The sequence below is a fragment of the Tenrec ecaudatus genome, chromosome 14 (genome assembly GCF_050624435.1).
Source record: "Tenrec ecaudatus isolate mTenEca1 chromosome 14, mTenEca1.hap1, whole genome shotgun sequence".
Lineage (NCBI taxonomy): Eukaryota > Metazoa > Chordata > Mammalia > Afrosoricida > Tenrecidae > Tenrec > Tenrec ecaudatus.
The window spans coordinates 66,282,482-66,304,044 of record NC_134543.1 but is presented as its reverse complement, the minus strand read 5'-3'; the positions used below and the strand labels follow the sequence as shown (position 1 = coordinate 66,304,044).

The following is a 21,563-nucleotide window of genomic DNA, read 5'->3' as shown; positions in this document are numbered from 1 at the left end:
CTTCAGAATTTTAATGTTAGTGCTCCCTTACTGTTTTTTATTCTTTTCTTTTTTGTTACTGCCTTTGAAGAGTCAGAGCTATTTTGATTCCTGAACTTTGTGTGCGTGTGACCTATTCTTATGCTCCCAGTAAGTTTTTGATAGCTTTTTGTTTCCAGCTCTGAGAAATTTCATCATTATGTGCTTTTGTGGGGGCCTTTTTATATCCTTTGTGTTAAAGACTTTTATTCTGGAAACTCCTAGTGAGTCACTTTTGTTAAACTTATGTGAATTGTTTTATACATTTTTAGAGAAAATAATTCATATGTATATATTGAAGGATCCCTAGTGGCATAGTGCATTTCACACTGGACTGCTAATTGCAAGATCAGCAGTTCAAAACCACTGACTACTCTATGGAAGAAAGATAAGGCTTTCTACTGTAGTAAAGAGTTGGTCGTAGAAACCCACTGGGGCAGTTTTACTCTGTCCTGTATGATTGCTTCGAGTTGGAATCCACTCAGTGGCAGTGAGTTTTTGAGGTTTAAATTTATATGCAATATGATAATCACTTTTACATACCTTCTTTTTTTCTTTGTCTTTGGGACTTATTTTCTATTTTTAGCTTCAAATAGCTCTTTTTTCCTTTGCTTTGTTTACACTCCTTTTTCTTTTACCATGAATGTATCTCCTTACCTTTCTGAGAGTACTAATCACAATTGATTTTTGTTTTGTTTGTTTGTTTTCAAGTATTTTTAGGTCCTTGAGTTGTTTGGTTTCTCTTTGAGTTATTTATTTTTTGTGTCTATTGGTCCAGGGCTTTGAACCCGTTATCTTTGCTCGTCCTTTTGAGAATTGCATTTATACCCCAGATACACCAAATCACAATCTTAACAGTTATGTAAGAATTAGCACGGCGTCTTGTAAAATGTACGTTGTAATTCAGTGTATCTGAGATGAAAATGCATATTCTTAACAAGGGGTGAAAATGGAATGAAAAGGTTTGAAGTTCTGGTTTGTATTTAGGAGGGTTTTTTTTTTGATGTCTCATTCTTTATGGTTGTCTGCTCAACTAATTGTGAAAATTTGAATTCTGTGTATATTACTGGTGGGCTGTGCTGGTTAGGACGTTTCACTGGAGGACCTCCAGTGTTTTTGGATATTTATGGATCTTATTCCCAAGGATGTAAGCCAAGAATTAGGTGGTATCTCACTGTTCAGCAAGTCAACTTTCACTAAGTACTTGTGTGTTTTCAAGATGTTATTTGTACTTTTTCATAGCCCAGTCATCCCAGAATCTCTTCGGTTTTGTCTCTCTGGAGAATGACTCTCTAGATTTCTATGTTTATGTTCGTGTGTATGTGAGAGATTAAGGGAGACTGCATGAGAATGTGTACCATGCATGTGATAGGAGAACATGGGGGCATCTCTGATTTTTATACAGACTGTTGACCAGTTCTCTTCAATCTCATTGCTTGAGTACTTCTAAATCTTGACTTATTCTGGGTTGTAGAAAATCAGTCTCACTTTGGACTTTCTTATCTTACTTAACTTTCAGGTCTCTGATTTACGAAATCATCTGTACTTCCATCTTTTCCTTCTTCAAATTCCACAATATTTTTGACCTCCTATTTTTTGTTTGGTTTTGTCCTCCAATTGTCTTTGTAAGTTTATGCCCTCCCTTGGAAAACAAAATAAAACTTTTTAGTGTCAGTTTAGTAGATTTCTGGGGACTCAATCCAATTTGCCTATTTTTCTGGGTCTCACAAGTTTTCTGCCTTTGACTTGAATTACCTCAGGGCAGTAGTTTCAGGGAGATCATCCAGCCTTTTAATAAGTAGAAAATCTTTCCTCTCCTGAAAAAGTATATACAAAAGAAGATGGATTAAACAGAATCTCATCTGACCTAGATCTATGATATTTCTGCAGTTAATTATGTTAACTCAAATACAGCTTAGGGATTAAAACAGAAGTTTAAGTAAGGTTTGGCATGTTATATGAAATAATAACGAAATCTCACATGTCTCAGAAAAAGCTGAAGAATATATTAAATGTTCATTATTTTACATTACTTATCTTAGGCAGGCTCTCTGGAGAAGCAAAACCAGTGAAGGTTATCTAGAGAGAAATGTATGTCAAGAAAGTGGCTTACACAATTGTAGAAACAGGCAACTTCCATGTTCTTGCATCAGATGTTCCTTTGGAAACTTATTTAACTGGGGGTCTGATGAACCTAAGAATGGCAAGAAGGTGACAGGCTTGTGGCTGCGGAGGTGAATGAATCCAAAGTCGGCAGGTCAGCTGATGACCCCCACTGGTAGAGAATATGGCAGCCTGTGGGCCCAAGTTCAGAGAATTTGAAGTTGATGAACCAGATGCAGGAAACAGACTCAGCACAAAGGAAGCCAGTTTTTCACCCAAACCAAACCGAATCAGTGCCATCAAGTCAGTGTTGACTCATAGTGACACCCCTGTGGGTTTCGGAGATTGTAACTGTTTTGGGGAGTAGAAAGCCCATTCTTTCACCTGTGGAGCTGCTGGTGGTTTTGAACTGCCAACCATGCAGATCACAGCCCAATGCATAACTAAGGCTTAGAAAACTGCCTTTCTTTTCTTTATTTAAATCATTTTATTGGGGGTTCTTACAGCTCTTATAACCTTCATAGATCAGTTATATCAAGCATATTTATATTAATGTTGTCATCATTTTCTAAGCATTTACTTTCTAGTTGAGCCCTTGGTATCAGCTCCTCTTTTTTCCCTACTTCCACCTTCTCTCTGTGACCCCTTGATAAAATATAAATTATTATTATTTTCCTATCTTACACCAACCTCTGTTTTCCTTCCCCCACCTTTCTGTTGTTTGTCCCTGTGTGTGTGTGTGTGTGTGTGTTAAGTGTCGATTATTGTGATCAGTTCCCCCTTCCTCCCGTCCTGTGCCTTAGCAGCTCGGTGCAGGGATGTCATCTCCAGGGCTCGGTGTGCCAGTATAGGGTCTAGTCTCGCACACTCTCTGTTTTCTTCTTGGTTTGCTTCTATATTAAGGTGACCAGACATCCTGCTTTTGGCAGGACAGTCCGATTTTTAACAATTTGTCCTGCGTCCCACGGCATTTTAAAAAAGTCCCGATTTTTGGAAAGAATGCATGACAAGCTAGGGAAAGGCGGGAGAATGGGAAGGGAATCTACATAATACATAACGCCATTCAAACATTCAAACAGCTGCTGATTTGTTGCCCATAGATGTGGAAAATATTGTTAGTAAAATATATTTTTATTTCCATATATACACTGTGCGTGTTGAAATGCTTAAAGAATTTTGTGAAACTGCAGAAGTCGAATATCAAAAAATACTTGGATACGGTAAAACGCGCTGGTTAGCTCTTTTGCCAGCTGTCGAAAGAATTTTGAAAATATACGATCCTTTGAAATCCTACTTTCTTTTTATTTATTTATTTATTTTTTAGTTTTTTTTGAAATCCTACTTTCTATCACAGGATTAATGTCCTAGAATTTTAGAAGAGTTTTTTGAAAGAGAATCTTAAAAAATGTAGCTAGAGTTTGTATACAATCAAGCAGCTCTTTTTCAAAATGCTATAAAACTTATTGAAGGTGACAAAATTTCGGTAATTGAAGTAGCAAATGAAGTTAATAATTTAAAATTTCAGTGTCAAGAGCGGTTAGAAAAGAATTTTTTTCCGTTAGCTGTCCGTAATAGTATAAGCCAACTATAAGAACAAGGTGCAATAAATCGTGCAGATATCATGAATCACTGTTAAAAAGTTCTATAGTAACTGCATAGATTATTTAGAAGAGTGGACGGTACATTATAATGATATTGAACATTTTCATTGGGTTACATTAAAACAAGAACTTAATTGGAATGATGTGCAAAAATCATTTGATCATATTACTCAAAATTTCCCATTTAGTAATATTTCCGAAAATGATCTTTTTAATGAGGTATCATTATTTAAAAAACATATTGATAAGGAAAAGGTTAAATCTTGGGCATCAGCAAAAATCACAATAGAGAACAAATGGTTAGAAATATTTCATCACTTTGAAAAAAACCATGTTCCATACAATAATGCACTACAAATTGTGGAATATGCTCTGTCCTTACCAGGAACTAATGCTGCGACTGAATGCATTTTTTCTACGGTAAATAAAGTGTGGACATCAGAAAAATCACAATTAAGTGTTGAGACTTTGAAAGCCATTTTATGTGAGAAATATAATTTAACAAATTATTGTGAAAAATTTCATGACCCTTTAACGACAGCAATCTACTAAAAAAATTCACTCAAATGAGAAATATGCCAAAGAATAAAGTAATACTATACATAATTTTTAATGTATTAGATTTGTATTTATGTTGAAATTAACAAAATATTACAATACTATTTTTACGTTCGATGAAAATTTTGTTGCTCCATATAGACCAAATTTTTAATTAAGAACCCCTACCCCCACCCAGCCCCTGTCAATGGTGTCCCGCTTTACCAATGTTACAATCTGGTCAGCTTATTCTATATGGATGTGGCCGGCCGGCCCCTCAGGGCTGTGATCTGAGTAAGGATATTGCCTCCCACCCAAATCTTTTTACAACTGATAGGCTACTCACAGGAGATGTGAAGATGATTACATTGTATTAGATCATATCATGGAAGATTACTAGGAGTTAACTGTGAATACACTGATAATCCTGGCCCAGTCAAGTTGACACAAAACCGCAACTATTCCTTTGACCGTTTGAAAAGTTCTCTGAAAAGACGAACTTAAAAGCGTCAATAGTGTATTGTGTTGTATTTGTTGTGTAATATCTTAATGATACACCCTAATGTCTAATTAAATTCACTGACATATAAGTATAATAAGAGGTTTTTTCCCTCCCTTAATTTTAGCTTGTACAAGATGCTGATTTGTGGCAAGAACAATTGATTGAACTTAATAAACAGAAAATAACATTTGAAGACTCCAAAATACATGCAGAACAAATTCTGAGTGATAAAGAAAATCAAATAAAGGTAGCTGGCTCTACTATTTTAATGACTGGGAATTGTGTGTTAATTCTGTAATTTTTGTTGGTAGCGGTTGGGTTTTCATAATTTATTTGGCCAGTTTTGGGGATTCATACTGTTTTGGTTATACTCACTAGTGCAGAATAAAGTGTCCTTTTACCTTCTTAGAACTTGTAGTATATATCAACATTTTGTGTCCTTTTTTTCTCCTCTGTATTTTAGCGTAGGTCTTTAAGAAAGAAAGAAAAGAAAATAATTTTGCGTTTACATTTTCTCTTTAGATTGCTGTTTGGTTGTAAGATGAGGTTGGATAGAGTTGTAGAAATCTTATAGATAGTTATATGTATTGATTGTATATCATTAATAGATTAGCTGATATGTCTATTTTCATAGAGATGACTATCTTAAAAATATAATAAATATTAGAAATATAAACTTAAATATTATCATAGAAATTAAATAATGTGTTATTCTTAGGACCTGTTGAATTTCCCGTTCCCTGCCCCTTCCTCTACCTCTTTTCCTATCCACTCTTAGAATCATATGCTTTCAGCTACAAACAGGTACTCAAGTATAAGTAATACGCTATCAAATTAACATTTTATAATTAACATAATGTTCTCATCTTGAATGTTATATATAGTAATACTCTAGAATTGTGTAGAATCATCTGACAGAAATTTACAGTTCAGATTCTGGCTCCATACCAAGAGTTTCTGATCTAGAAGGTCTGAACTAAGTGATCCTAGTGTTGCCATGGCTTTGGTCCATGGTCTGGCACTTGAGAACCATTCCAAGCAGAGAGAAGTCATTGCTGGCTTACCCACATCCAGAGCAGACATCATCCCTTAATCCTTTGGGCGTCGATGGAACTGGACAAAGTGTCTGAGTGCTCTTCAGGACTCCAGTCTAAATAACCTAGAGATAACTACCCTGTAGTTGACTGGCATGCACCCTGCAGCTCCCTTTGAATTCTCCCGCGGACAGAATACCCACAACCTCTTTCTGTGAGTGACTTCATCATGTCACCTCAGAGGTAGCCTTGGACCAGGCTTTCAGGCTGATACTGGCATGGCTTCTTTCCGCAGCATCCACTTGGACCACTAGGGAATTAGCCACCTTTCCATAGCAAGCTCTGGAAATCCGGAAGAGCTCTACGGCCTCGCTTCTAGGGAAATCAGGGTGATTCTTATTCTCATTCTGTCATGAATATTTTTAATATTGCAATGCAGAAATTCGGTATCTAATGCAGAACAGTCATTTTCATGCCATCTAAGACTTTCCCCAACATCTGTAAACATGCATGTGGACCATGAATAAACTTCTAAATAATAATTTTAAAAGTAATGTACATCCATGCTAGTAATGTTGCTACATTCCGAGTGTTTTCAAGATTCCAGCCTTTAGGAGGAGTATACAGAATTTTCCATCTTTCCCCTCCTGCACACCTCGTTCCAGGGGTTGCAGTCTTCTGAAACAGATTCAGAATTGGTTGCTAACCTTGAAGGCTCCTCAAAGCTGTAGGCCACGGTGCTCCCCGAGCGAGCAGATACGGGGTACATTAGAGAGCAGGTGGGTTCTTCTGCAGCGCTTTCCCCAGGGACACATGACAGTCATTAATTATCAAAGGACACTGTTAGAGCACTTATGTAGTGCAGATTCAAACTCTTTTATAGTGCCTATATTGCTATTGAGCTGCTCAGTTAATTAAGTGAATACATCGATCTGTGGAATGCATGATCCTTTCAGATAGCGTATATCTCACTTGCAGATTTATTTGACTCTCGTGCTAATGGCCCCTAATGTATGTGGTATGTGACAAAAGAAAATGCTTATATGTAAAACCTCAATCCTTGGCTGTCGAGCCCATTTTGAATGATCTTGACGTACAGGAGAGAGAAGTGCCCACAGAGTGGCTAGAGGTGGAACTCTGGATTGAAGCAGACTGCATCCTCTTTTTCTGGGGGAGTGGCTGAGGAGTTTGAAATGGTCACTGTTCAAGTTAGCAGACTAATGTCTAACCCACTAGGGTTTGACTGAAGTCAGAGATGTAGTCAGCAAGAATGGCCACTTTCAAGGACTATGTTTGATTTCATAGCTAGAGTTTTTGTCTTAAAGTTTATTTTATTATAATGAGTTGCATCTTTATTAAAATATAACATTTTAATATTCAATTTTGGTTTGAAGTAGCAGAATTATAAGTCAATGTATATGTTGTTTTCAAGACTATTTACATATAGTACTTGATAGACAAAAGTTCATTTGCTCATTTATGTGGATTGAGTATTACGCTATAAAGATACAGTCAGAAGCTCAAAGGAGCTAATATAAGACATTAACCTCTCTCGATGTTTTTCTCTTCACTAAATGTCAAGTCTCTGACTGAACGTTTGCGGAAGATGGAAGACTGGGCTGTTGTGCTTGGAGACGATGTACTGCATGATGATAACCTGGACCTGGAGACAAAGACTGAATCAGAAAATGGTGCCCATTTAGGTATTGAAAGGCCTGTCTCATGCTCTTTTACTGAAAATGGTGATGAGCCTTTTCATTTCCTTTTATTTCCGCCTGGGCAGCATGTTCCTTCTACAGATGTGTTCAGGACAGAGATTCTCGCCTTTGTCTGTCACCTGGGCTCTCGCACTGCTTCTTGTCACTGAATGTTTAACAGCTCCTTAGCTAGACTTAAACGCTCCTTCTCCTCGCTTCTCTTATATTATACAGAATTACTATTCTTAATCATAGTAACTAATTTTCACATTAATAATCATTTCAATGCATGTTTTACCCTGTACTTCAAGCTAATCTGATGGATGATGAGTCGCTTGAAAAATGAGTATTATATAAATATCCCATGTTACTTTTTTTTTGCTTACTTTAGGTTCACTGTTTTCAGACTAATGCTTCTGACTGAAATTTTTTTCTTTTTGAAGTAATTAGGGATCACAGAAAGTTGGAACCATAGTACAGGGGTCCAGTGGATGTCCCCATAGTAGCTAGCCCCTTTAACTTTCAAGTCTTTTATATACCTCCATTTTCTGAATGATTCACAAATGTAAGAAGCAGAAAGTGTGGTCTTTTGAAAATAATTTTCTTTCATGATACTATGAAGATAGTGGAAGACAGTTATATTCTCAAATATAAGGACACTCCCTTCTATGACGACTTCCTTCTGCTTGTTCTTATACGATAATTATTTTCCTAATAAAGGAAACTCATGCATGTTTAATGCTATTTGAGTTGGAAATATGATTCCACTCATATTTTGGGTTTTCACTGTGTTGCCTTGGGTTTTCAGAGCTAATTCCATTGAAATAGGCAGCTGATTCTTTCTTCATCTATCCTTAGTGTGAGAGCTTCACTGAGTTCTGTTCACTTTGAGTGATCTTCTGCCAGGTGAAATATCAATGACATGAAGAGGAATGTAGCATCGAGATTAAGAACCTGCAATATGTCGATGACCCAATCTGGCTGGTTAAAAGCGAGGAGGACAGGAAGCACTTGCTGATGAAGATCAAGGACTGCAGCCTTCAGTGTGGATTACAACTCAGTGTCAAGGCCAAAATTCTCATAACTGAACCGATAGGTTACATCATGCTAAAAGGAGAAAGATTGAAATTGTCAAGGATTTTATCTTACTTAGATACACAATCAGTGCTCATGGAAGCATCGGAGATCAAACGACACACTGCATTGGGTAAATCAGCTGCATAAGATCTTTTAAAGTGTTGAAAAGCAAGGATATTACTTTGAGGGCTAAGGTGTCCCTAACCCACGCAGTTGTTTTTTAGTTGCCTCATATGCATGTGAAAATTGGACATTGACTAAAGAAGACTGAAGAATTTGATGCATTTGAAATAGGGTGTTGGCCACAAATCTTTGGAGTACCATGGACCGCTAAAAGAACTACCAAATCTCTCTTGGAAGATGAGCAGGCAGAATGCTCCTTAGAGGCAGGGATGTTGAGACTTGATCTCACAAACTTTGGACATGTTGGTAAAGTTGATGGGCAGTTAAAAAGAAGAGCACCCTCCACAAGATGGATTGACAGTGGCGGCAACAATAGGCTCAGATCTAACGACAGCTGTGAGGATGGCACAGGACCAGGCACTGTGTAGCTCTGTTGTTCATGGGATTGCTGTGAGTCTGCACCAACTTGATGGAATCTGAGACTAGTTAAGACCATAGGCTGGATGTAGATGAATGTGGAATTCATGTGTTATAATCCTGTTCTTGAAGTTGGTGCTGAAAATCTTTGTGTTAAAATGATATTATGGTACTTTCAGTGCTTTTATTGTTCAGCTTCCTGGGCGCAGGTCCCAGGTTCATTCTTAGTCCGAATTACTTGTTGTATCAGGAAGAGATGTATAAGGTTCTAGTTCAATTAACTAATACAATCCTTTGGGTGACTGCCATGGCATTTTATTGTTTACCTAATTCATAGTTATGCTTTTGTTTTTCACTATAGATGATCAGCCAATAGGAGCTTTGAAGAAACTGATCCATGCTGCTAAGGTTTGTATTACTACATAAATACAAGGAGTATTAAGAATTAGAAAGGGATTAATCGATAGATCATTTAAAAAAATCATTTTATAGGGGCTCATACAACTCTTATCACAAGCCATACATACATCAATTGTATAAAGCACATTTGTACATTCGTTAGCCTCATCATTCTTAAAACATTTGCTCTCCACTTAAGCCTCTGGCATCAGCTCCTCATTTCCCCCTCCCTCCCCACTACCCTTCCTTCAGGAACCCTTGATAATTTATAAATTATTATCTTGTCATATCTTAACTGTCTGGCGTCTCCCTTCACCCCCTTTTCTGTTGTCCTTCCCCCAGTGAGGAGGTCACATGTAGATCCCTGTAATTGGCTCCCCCTTTCTACCCACCCTCCCTCCACACGATAGATCTGTCTTAAAAGCCCCTTTTAGCTTTCATAGAAATGTATTTAAGGAGTGATTAGACTTTTCTTCATCAGATGCTATTTTATTTTCATATTACTATGATTAGAAATTAACAGAAGTCTATATGATGACTTCTTAGTATGGATCATTCTACAAATTATAAGTTGGCACGAGGAATGCGTATTTACCATTTTCTCCCGCACTTCCATCTTATGCATTCTTTCTCTGGGTTCAGTGTTCCCACCTGTTTCTTCTTTTGACCGTAATTTGAGAAGTAAACACTAGATGCATTTTCTTTCCTCTTTATGTTAAGGTTCATTTTCTTTGGCTGTATTCCATCCCCTTCATAGGAGTGGCATCCTAATGTTCGCTGATCTCTGAGAATCGTAGTCAATGTAGTGTGAGAACTGCTTGAATCAAAACCTCCGGGGTGACAGCAGATAGAATGAAAATCGCCGCTCTCCACGCCTTTCTCTGTTCCGATTCGGAAGTGTGCAGCTGTGGCCGACTTTGGTAGCTTTTCAGGACAGGAGTTGCTCAGTTGTTTTCTAGGCTAGATTCTAATGCCATAAAAGTGATCAAATAGCCTCAGAATGTTGGGGGCACTATATTAATGGTTTGTGCTCTCTCTCTCTCTCACACACTGGATTAATGTTGCTTTTTCTTTCTATCTTTAAAGTTAAATGCTTCTTTAAAAACCCTAGAAGGAGAAAGGAACCAAATTTATACTCAACTCTCTGAAGTAGATAAAACAAAGGAGGAGCTTTCAGGTAGGTAATTTATGTGCTTTTAGTTTTTCTAAATAAACCTATTTCCGTACAAAGACCGGAACCATTGATTGAACCAATTTTGAGAAGATACTATTTGATTTTTTAAATTAAGCTTAAAGATTTTTTGTTAGTAATTTCTAAAAAAATTCTTAGATTTTTGTTGATAGTAAAACCTTCAATTTCTACCTTTTAGTAAGTTAAAATAATGAAATGATTTTAAAGATATGTTAAATTATTCCTATGTTTGAGTTACAGTGTAATATGTTTGGCGTGGCTTTAAGTATTAAAAATGAGCAATCTAACCTTTTTTTTTGAGGGTAAACTGAGTTTTTTGTATCAGAACTACTATCTTTTATTTATGGAGCCTTTGAAGTATTTACCTTGCAAAATTTTTTCCATAAAAGCTTTATTACAAAATTGATCATCATTGATAGTAGTATATTTTATAGGCATGCGATGTATTAGCTCATATTAGGAGTAATGATAGACCCGTGGAGCTGAAGTTTTTTTTTTTTTTTTGAAACAGTTGTTAAAAGAAAAAAAAAAAGAAAGAAACAGTTGTTTATTTTACCGGTAGTGTTTTATATTCTTAAAAGAAGTAGATAAGTTTTGTCATTTGTATTTGAAATTTTTTCATTCTTTTTTTGTAAAAAAAAGTGCACCATATATTGATTTGCATTTTAAAAATTGGAAAGACATACTCAGATGTCAACAATGCTTTTCTTGAATTTTGGATTATGGACACATTTTTATTTGTTTATTTTAAAAAATGTTTGCTATAGGTAAACCGTGTTTATAATTTTAAGAAAACACTGCTACTGAGATGATGCCAATTCATAGTGACCTTATAGTACAGGGTAGAACCGCCCTTGTGAGTTTCTGAGACTAATTTTTTTTTAAGAGACTTAATTTTTTATGGGAGTAGAAAGCCAAGGTTTGAATCATTGAAGTTGCAGATTGTAAAACAAAAGTCATCACATGATGTTGATAGTGAGATTAGTTTTAGATCTCGAAAACCATGTTGTTATTGTTGTTGGGTACCATCGAATCAGTTCCAACTCGCAGTAATGACCTTATGTACAACAGCATGAAATGCCATAGACTACTCACAGGTTACAGAATGCCTTCCTGGGTCCTTCAGGCTGTTGTAAAGAGCAGCGCTATTGAAAATTCATTAGTAGTCATTTTTATTTTTACAAAATGTGACTGGATAATGCAGCATGTCAACTTCTTTAATTGGGACATTTACACGTTTCCTATAGGGTATATTAAAGATCTCCAGACAGAGCAAGCATCTTTGCAGTCAGAAAATACTCAGTTTGAAAATGAGAATCAAAAGCTTCAGCAGAAACTTAAAGTAATGACTGAACTATACCAAGAAAATGAAATGAAACTTCACAGGTAATAAAATTGTAGTGATAACTCCACTGAATGGCAAGTAAAATAGCTAAAAAATTGTGTGTCATGTATTCAGTTTATGTGACTATTTGAAGTAATCAATATATGATTTGGTTATATTTCATTGGTTCATTTTTAAAGAAAATTATTTGAACTTGAGATTTTCTATTCATATAATATTGTAAATTGTGTTGGAATTTCCAGTTAGTTCACAAAAACTTGTTTTCCTCACAACACTCAACAAATGACTGCCTTAATCTTACTGATACTAGCACATTAGGTCAGGGAGTCTGGGTAAGCCCACAATACTAATACTAGCAGATTGGGCCAGGCAGTCTGGTTAAACCCACAGTACTAATACTAGCAGATTAGGCCAGGCAGCCAGGGTAAGCCCACAGTACTAATACTAGCACATTAGGTCAGGCAGTCTGGGTAAGTCCACAATACTAATACTAGCAGATTAGGCCAGGCAGTCTGGGTAAACCCACAGTACTGATACTAGCACATTAGGTCAGGCAGTCTGGGTAATCTATGTGCATATATTTATAGGTTTAGTATTAAGGTAGCAGATGGTCATTGGGTCTCCACTCAAGTACTCCCTCAATACAAGAACACTTTGTTCTTTTAAACTGGCATTCCATGATGCTCACCTTCCCCACATGCTAGCTAAAGACAAAGTGGATGAATAAGCAAATGTGGTGAAGGAAGCTGATGTTACCCAGCTGTCAAAAGATATAACGTCTGGGGTCTTAAAGGCTTGAAAAACAAATGACCATCTAGCTGAGAAGCAACAAAGCCCACATGGAAGAAGCACACCAGCCTGTGCGATCACGAGGTGCCAAAGGGATCAGGTATCAGGCATCAAAGAACAAAAAAATCATATCATTGTGAATACAGGGGAGTGCGGATTGAGGACCCAAAGCCCATCTATAGGCAACTGGACATCCCCTTACAGAAGGGTCGCAGGGAGGACATGAGCCAGTCAAGGTGCAGTATAGCACTTTCCTCTAGTTTTAAATGCCCCCTCCCCAACTATCATGATCCCAATTCTAACCTACAAATCTGTCTAGACCAGAGGATGTACACTGGTACAGATAGTAACTGGAAACACAGGGAATCCAGGACAGATGAACTCCTCAGGACCAGTGGTGAGAGTGACGATACCAGGAAGGTGGAGAGAAGGTAGGGTAGAAAGGGGGAACTGATCACAAAGATCTCCATATAACCTCCTCCCTGGGGGACAGATAACAGAAAAGTGGGTGAAGGGAGACGTTGGACAGTGTAAGACATGACATAATAATAATTTATAAATTATCAAGAGTTTGTGAGGGAGGGGCGGGGAGGGAGGGGAAAATGAGCTGATACCAAGGTCTCAAGTAGAAAGCAAATGCTTTGAGAATGATGATGGCAACAAATGTACAAATGTGATTGACACAAAGGATGGATGTATGGATTGTGATAGGAGTTGTATGAGCCCCCAGTAAAATGATTAAAAAAGAATGAAAGCTGTAGCATAGCTTCAGTATTTCAGCAGGAATCCTAGGAATGCGTTCTTTAACTTTTGTTTAGAATGAAAGTATATTTTGGACATAAAAGAAATTGTTTGAGGTGAAAATATTACTTTTCAGTATTTTTTTAACAAAAAAATATTAACAGTAAGTGTTGAATTTCAATCAGTAATGCTAAAAACTTCAAAGAAAGATTTTCTTTGAAGATATTCAAGCTAGAATAGATAGCTCTCTAGTATTGTGTATATTGTTTAGATTAGAATTTCATTAATTAGTTTGAAATATTCTGAATCTCAAGATATTGTGTATTCTGTTCTTATATTTAAACTATAGACAATTCCTTACTCGGATTCAGTGAATTATGTCACCTGTTCTTCAGGGTAGGAAATAGGGATCTGAGAAAAGCTGTGCTGTTGAGTCAATTCTGTCTTATGACCTCACTGGGCAGAATAGAACCAGCCACAGTGTTTCCAGGTTGTCATCTTTACTGAATCAGATTGTTTCGTCTCATGTGGGAGTAACTGGTGGATTTGAACCACCAGCCTCGTGTTTGTAGTTAAAGACTTAACCAATAGGCTACCAGGGCTAATACGTAGTAGATAGTATTAAGTGCCATTGAGTTGGTTGTGTGCCGTTCTCATGATTGTTGCCATCTTTGAGCCCAGTGCTGCAGCCACTCCGCCTGTCTTCTCATGGAAGACCTTCCTCTTCTTTCACCAGTTGTCGACTTTCCCAAGCGTGATGTCATATTGCAGGGACTATTCCCTCCTGATCATGTCTAAAACATATGAGATGAAATCTCACCATCCTTGTTTCTTTTTTTTTTATTACATTTTATTAGGGACTCATACAACCCTTATCACAATCCATACATTTACATACTTCAGTTGTATAAAGCACATCTGTACATTGTTTGCCCTCATCATTTTCAAAGCATTTGCTCTCCACTTAAGCCCTTTGCATCAGGTCCTCTTTTTCCCCTCCCTCCCTGCTCCCTCATGAGCCCTTGATAATTTATAAATTATTATTTTGTCCTATCTTGCCCTGTCCGGCGTCTCCTTTCACCCCCTTTTCTGTTGTCCATCCCCCAGGAAGGAGGTCACATGTAGATCCATGTAGTCGGTTCCCTCTTTCCAACCCACTCACCCTCTGCCCTCCCAGTATTGCCCCTCGCACCCCTGGTCCTGAAGGTATCATCTGCCCTGGATTCCCTGTGCCTCCAGCTCCTATCTGCACCAGTGTACATCCTCTGGTCTAGCCAGACTTGCAAGGCAGAATTCGGATCATGGTAGTTGGGGGCAGGAAGCATTTAGGAACTGGAGGAAAGCTGTATTCTTCATCGGTGCTACATTGCACCCTGACTGACTCATCTCCCCTCGACCCCTCTGCGAGGGGATCTCCAGCGGCTGCAAATGGGCTTTGGGTCTCCACTCTGCACTTCCCCCTTCTTTCACTATCATCGTTGTTTCTAATAAGCATTCTGACTGTTTTTCTCCTAACTCACGTTTGTGCGTTACCCATGTTATATTCAATATCGTTATCAACACCATAATTCAAATGCATCATTTCTTCTGTGATGGTCCTTGTTCATTGTCCAGCTTTCTCATTCATGTGAGGTGAATGTGAATCCCATGGCTTGCGGTAGATGCACCTAAATCCTCAAGATGACATCTTTGCTTTTTAACCCTTTAAAGAAGTGTTGTGCAGCAGATTTGCCCAATACAATGCATCATTTGATTTTCTTACTCAAGCGTCTTTGGAAATTGTTTATTCAAGTAAAATGAAATCCTTAAGAAGTTCAGTCTTCTCGGTGTTTATCATGGAGTGGCTGATTGGTCCTGTTTTGATGACTTTGTTTTTTAATCTGTAGGTGTAATGCATACCAAAGGCTGTAATCTTTGATCTTCATCAATAAATGCTTCCAGTGCTCTGTAAGCACTGCTATGTCGTCTGAATCTTGCAGGTTGTTGAAGTCTGATGTTACGTTTTTCCTCATATAGCCCAGCTTTTCGGATTATTTGCTCAGTTTACATGAAGTTCATTGTATTAGTAAAATGTTTAATTAAACTTTTCTAGATGTTATATTGATAGTTTTCATGCTTTAGTAGCATTTTTCCAAGTTTAATATTAGAGAGTAGATAGGGCCCCGATAAGTGGTGAGTTGCTTAACTATGTGAAGTAAGATGTAATTTTTACTCAAACTATTGGTTGTCCTTTCACAGTGATGTTTCTGTCACTATCAACACCATATTCAAGATGTTTAGCAGAGTTGTTAAGGCATTTCTTGTTATCTTTAATTCACAATCCATAAAAACACACCTTTCTTTCTATTCCCAATTGTATTACACTTTCATACCTTTTCTGAGGAGTTTAATTTGTTTGTAATCCCAGTGACATGACTGTCTGGGGAAATACTTTCTAAATAATAGTTGATATAATTTGTAGAATAGAAGATATTTGTTTTTTCCCTATATATGGGATTTATTCAGCGGTTTCTCCTAAAGTTCTTGAGAGAGGAGACATTTGTGGTTCGGACTGCAGATAGAGTTTTCTCTTCTGTTCAGTAAATGTTCTTTACGTGACTAAGCGTTATTGATGATGATTATATGAAAGACAAACAGATTATGTACTGCAGTAGAATACCAAGTTTATGTAATCCGTAGTTATGTAAGTTATAGATGTTGTAGTTTGTATAGAATAGTACAGTATCTAGCTTGTCATGAACTGGGTGGTTTGTGTAGACCATCCACTGCAGCAGTGCACCACGTACACTGTTTGGTAGTTATTTGTGTTGTCCACATACCTACTTTTCGTTTTCTGTGTTTCATTTTCCTTTTTGTAAAATAGGAGTATTTGTAGATCTTTCTGTAGGGTTATTGCGATAATTAAATAAGAAAATAGGCTGTTACAAAAAAGAAAATATATCCAATATACCATCATACATAAGAACAATTATGGCACATTTTCACTGCTCAATCAGTTAGCTGTTCTATTAATGTAAGTGTGAGGGGACTGTAAAGTTGGTGGAAAGTCCCGTTATCACTCACGTCTGTTTCCCCCAACTCTTTGAAGCCCTGTTATACCTAAGGAGAACTACTATGACTTTCATTTAGTTTAAATTGTTTTTTAATGAATTGGTCTAGAAGCTTCATTACTATTTTTAAAAGCCACTTTTGAAATGATTAAAGCACAGTTTATTAATTGTTGACTTCTTGTCTAATAAACGTAATGCTTCCGTACACAAGGGGCCTTGATAAATGATTCAGTGATTGTAGTCGTTTTATTAATATTGACCTTTGGTCATCTTTTTATAATAAATTCTCAAGAAAACTGTAAATTACTGTATTAAGACTAGAATAATTACATGAGCTGCTTTAAAATCTTAAATTCCACACCAGGCATCTTTATAGAGGTACCTTTTATTGGTTGCTTCCTTGCATGTGATTTTTTAGTGGCATTGCTTTTTTTTTTTTGGTGGCATTGCTTTTATGGAGAGTAATTTAAAGGATATAACTGATTATTTTATGGAATTATTAAAAGGAATAAAATAATTTTTGTTTTAAGAAAATTAACAGTAGAGGAAAATCACCGGTTGGAGAAACAGGAGAAACTTTCCAAAGCAGATGAAAAGCTCAATTATGCAGCCGAAGAACTGGAGACCTATAGGTAGGTACTAAATGCATTTTACTAATTTTGGGGTGGGGTAGGAAATATATTAAAAACTTACTAAGAAAAAGTATAAAGCAATTAAAAAATAAAATTATTTTTATTTTATTTTTTATTCGTCTGTCTTGCTGTTATGCAATTATACAGAAAATGTAAAAAGGGAACCATGTTTTACTTTCAATGTATATGATATTGAAGACTCTTTCATTAGATGCAGGAGCAAAACTGGTCTTTCTACTCCTGTAAGGAGTTGCAGTCTGGGAAACTCACAGGGGCAGTTCTGCCTGTCCTCTAGGGTCACCATGAGCCTGCTTCAATTCGATGGCAGTGAGTTTGGTTTGGTTTAGTTCATTAGATGATTTTGAATGTGAACATTAAGGTAATGTCAAGAAAATTATGAATAGCTTTTAATTTCAAGCTTTTTCCTCTCTGGTTAAAATAGTAAAGAATGTATAAAATATCAAGGCACTCAAGAAATGTGACCAGAATTAATGTTCTAAAAAAAGTGTTTGTAGGACTTTTAAGTCTAGCTTTTCTTGGCTCTATTCTTACTGGATCCAAGGGAGCAATGGGGATGTAAGGAAGAAAGGGAAAAGATGGAGTGGCGCCCTGTATAGTTGTTTTATTCATTTCATCTTACAATAATAAGCTAGGATTTAATCTAAAATGAGAAATTATTGTTTTAATTTTCTAGAAGTGATAAAAGGCATTTTTTCCCAAAAGGCTATTTATAATTCTATTGAATTTATAGATATGAACAAATTGTCTGACATAATGCTTATTAAAAGTTTTTTTAAAAGCAAGCCAATGTATACTATTAATTCTTACATGTCTTCTTTGGGTTAGGTAAAACCATTTAGCATTATTATTAAAGCTTAATTAATGCTAATATTATATCTAGAAAAAAATATGCTCAGAACCACATAAAGCTGTTTATTACTTGATATATGGAGTTTAAGAGTTTTCACATTTCAGGTGTTCTAATTAATATTCTTAATAGATACAATGTGGACTATCATTTCTTCATATATGTGAATGTAGATTATTATTTTCTTATAGAAAGCGAGCCAAAGATCTTGAAGAAGAATTGGAGAGAACCGTTCTTTCTTATCAAGGACAGGTATGTGTGTGTGTGTGTGTGTGTATGTGATTTAAAACAATTTTGATTTAATAACTTTTGATATTGTAGGAAAGGTAAGTAACTAGTTGAACACTTCTGTTGAGATATGTCATGTGGCTGTAGCATATTTCCAGGAGCTAAGGATTCTGGGATTAGATGCCTTGTTTAATGATGCTATGTCTGAACTTCACAGAAATAAGTACATGTCAGCAGCATTGGTGGTCTCATATTCATTTAGTCTGGATTAGTTATCTTAATTGGTAACTCCTGTTAAAATAGATCACTACGTAAAGGGAAAGTATTAGGAAACATGCTAATTGTCTCTTCATTTAACGTTTGCTTAAAAAATATGGGCTACATTGCATATAGGAAATTTTGCTTTTAAAATGTTGCCTACTGAACTTTTCAGAGCTCTCTGGAAGAATTTTGAGTTTGTGAATTATGTTCTAAATTAAATATAGACTGTTTTTGAAAACGACTATTTTGAAATACAGATATTATTGAAAACTTTTTTCTATAATATTTAATGGCTTTCTTTTACAGATTATTTCTCATGAGAAAAAAGCACATGATAATTGGGTAAGTTTAATTTCTCTTAGATTATTTTATGAAATTAGACTTTGTTCTCTCAGAAATGCACTGCTCATTTAAATTTGGTGGGGAAAAGTAGCATTAAAAAAATCCACTTTAAAAAAAATCCACTTCTTTCAATTTCACGAGTAGTGAAATGCTGTTTCCTGTGAATTGTGTACTTTGCTATAGCACGGTCACTCACAAGATTAGATTTTTTTCTTCTCTGCTTTTTGCACACCGCTGCTTTGAAAGTTGATAATCTTCCTGGGCGTGGTGATGTGAGGATATTCATAGTACCACCATTTTAGGACATATAACGTTTTTTTTTTTTAATTTTTATTTTTTTTATTTTTTAATTTTAACAATTTATTGGGGCTCATACAATTCTTTTCACAGTTCATATATATACATACATCAATTGTATAAAGCACATCTGTACAGTCTTTGCCATAATCATTTTTTTCTCTTTTCTTTTACATTTTATTAGGGACTCAGATATAACGTTCTTTGGCCACCTTTCATATATGTTGTTCACAATATTCAATGAACATAAATTTGACAATCCAGTTCATTTTACTTATAAAAAATGATGGTTCCTTAATCAAACTTTGGATGCTGGATGTGATTGCATACACTTGGTGGGTCTGAGACGCTACAGGCTGTTGTTTCTGGTCTGGAGAATCCACAGAATGGCTGGAACACATTGGTATTCTTCCCAGCTCTGATATTTGCACTCCACTGTTTGAGAATATTGCAGGATCTTGGTATTTATTACAAACTTAACTTTTGTTTTGTTTTGTTTCCTACAATCTACAAATGAGAATAAACTTTTATTTTACTTTTAAAAGTGCAATAAACAAAGGTAAAAGATTACAAATGTAAAGGTTTTCTAGGAATATGATTTATATAACATATGCTTCATTGGGATGTAACTTGCTTGGAATTGTATATATTATAAAAAGATGGCGCATACCATCATGCTATGTGGAACTGTTTTAAGGTTTTTTGATTTTACGGAATTGTAATGATTTCTCTCATGAATAATGACTGAGTCTACATTCCTATTACCCTGACCTTGCCCTTGTCCTGTTATTTGGCTATTCAACGTACCTAATGATTTTAATTTTTGGTATCTAGATGACAGCATTCATTGTTAAGTACATGATTAAACTCTAACCTCACCATTCTTTAGAATCATGTTTTCTGGTTTATGAAACCATTCCTTTTCAAATAATTTTCTAAGTTGTATATATATATATATATTATGTTACTTTACCTTAGTGAAATGAATATTCAAATGATTGTGATATTGAGATTTGTTGTCCCTTTGCTATGGTATTTATGTATATCCTTCATGTTGAATGTGTATAAGTTTTAATTTTTGTAAATTTTGTTTAAGTTGGCAGCTCGGACGACTGAAAGAAACTTGAATGATTTAAAAAAAGAAAATGCTAACAACAGACAGAAGTAAGTATCTTAGGTAGAGCACTTAAATGAAACAAAACTCGTGCTATTTTAGTCTTAGAAATTTGATTTTGGATTAACAAGAAAACTTGCAGTGAATACAGTGTGTCTATTTCTACTTACTATATCGAGGAGTGGCCTTTTCATTTTGTGTGTTTAAAATCCTTGACTTGAAGAAAATTATTCCTAGATCTTCTGTAAAAAGTGTAATGTAAAATACTTCCTTTTTAAAAAAAGTTTTATTGGCACTTGTACATATCATTCAATTCAGTAGGTCAGTCATAAGAAGAAGACTTTTACAGTTATTCCCACAATCAATTTTAGAACTTTTTCTTCTTCCCTGTACTCTTTGTTTTTAGTGTAATTTTAAAAATTGTGGCAAAAATGTACACAACGAAACATTCTCCAGTTCAACAATCTCCACATGTATAATTCAGTGTCATTGATTATATCAACCTTAATTGACAGCCTTTTCCAATTAATTCTACTACTATTAACATAAACTCAATGCCCCCTAAGTAAAATTCTTCCTCCTTCACCCATGGTAACCACTGAAAATATTTTCCTACGGCAGTGAAAGTGAAGGGAGAGTGAGATGGATGGAAAGATAAATGATAAATCTCTTGCACAGTACTTTCTAGGGTGTCAGAATTTCTTGTGGATATGTGTGTAAAATACACGTGTATTATCTTTCTCAGTTCCTTTTTAAAGGCATTTTAATCTAATGAACCCCCTTGGTTTATTGTATTGCAGACTCTTACGTTACAGTCATTAGATGAGAGGGACAATGAAAGCACACAGTGTTCCATAGAAGCAGAGAGTAAATGTTTTTCTCTGAGGATAACCAAGGCTTGTATCGACTATTAACATTTTCCACTCTTCGTTGTGGCCTTCCTGCCTGTCTCTGTCCTCTCAGAAATGAAGGCTGAATGAGTGACTGTTTTTCAGTGTTCTAGTTCAGATCAGGAAATAAGATTCTGTGCAAGAGTAGGGTGAGTTCATTAGACTTTGATTTTGTACTCTGATTGGACTCCGACAGGACACAGGGCCGGGGAAAGCATACATGACTGCAGAACTCCATGTTAACCCTGCTCTTCTCACTCTGAATAAATCATTAAAACACACACATTCCGTTTCCACAGTTGTAAA

General features: G+C 36.0%; 1 protein-coding gene across 4 annotated transcripts in view; it reads left to right on the top strand.

Annotated features, from left to right (window-relative positions):
* Positions 1–21,563, top strand: part of MIA2 (MIA SH3 domain ER export factor 2) — a 77,617-nt gene that overhangs the window by 35,366 nt on the left and 20,688 nt on the right. For all 4 annotated transcript variants that reach the window (XM_075530983.1, XM_075530982.1, XM_075530981.1 and 1 more), the window contains exons 9-17: positions 4,886–5,008; positions 7,378–7,498; positions 9,471–9,517; positions 10,595–10,685; positions 11,948–12,086; positions 17,156–17,257; positions 18,317–18,377; positions 18,921–18,956; positions 20,350–20,417. In XM_075530983.1, coding sequence (XP_075387098.1) covers positions 4,886–5,008; positions 7,378–7,498; positions 9,471–9,517; positions 10,595–10,685; positions 11,948–12,086; positions 17,156–17,257; positions 18,317–18,377; positions 18,921–18,956; positions 20,350–20,417 — 788 coding nt within the window. The remainder of the gene's footprint in view (positions 1–4,885; positions 5,009–7,377; positions 7,499–9,470; positions 9,518–10,594; positions 10,686–11,947; positions 12,087–17,155; positions 17,258–18,316; positions 18,378–18,920; positions 18,957–20,349; positions 20,418–21,563) is intronic.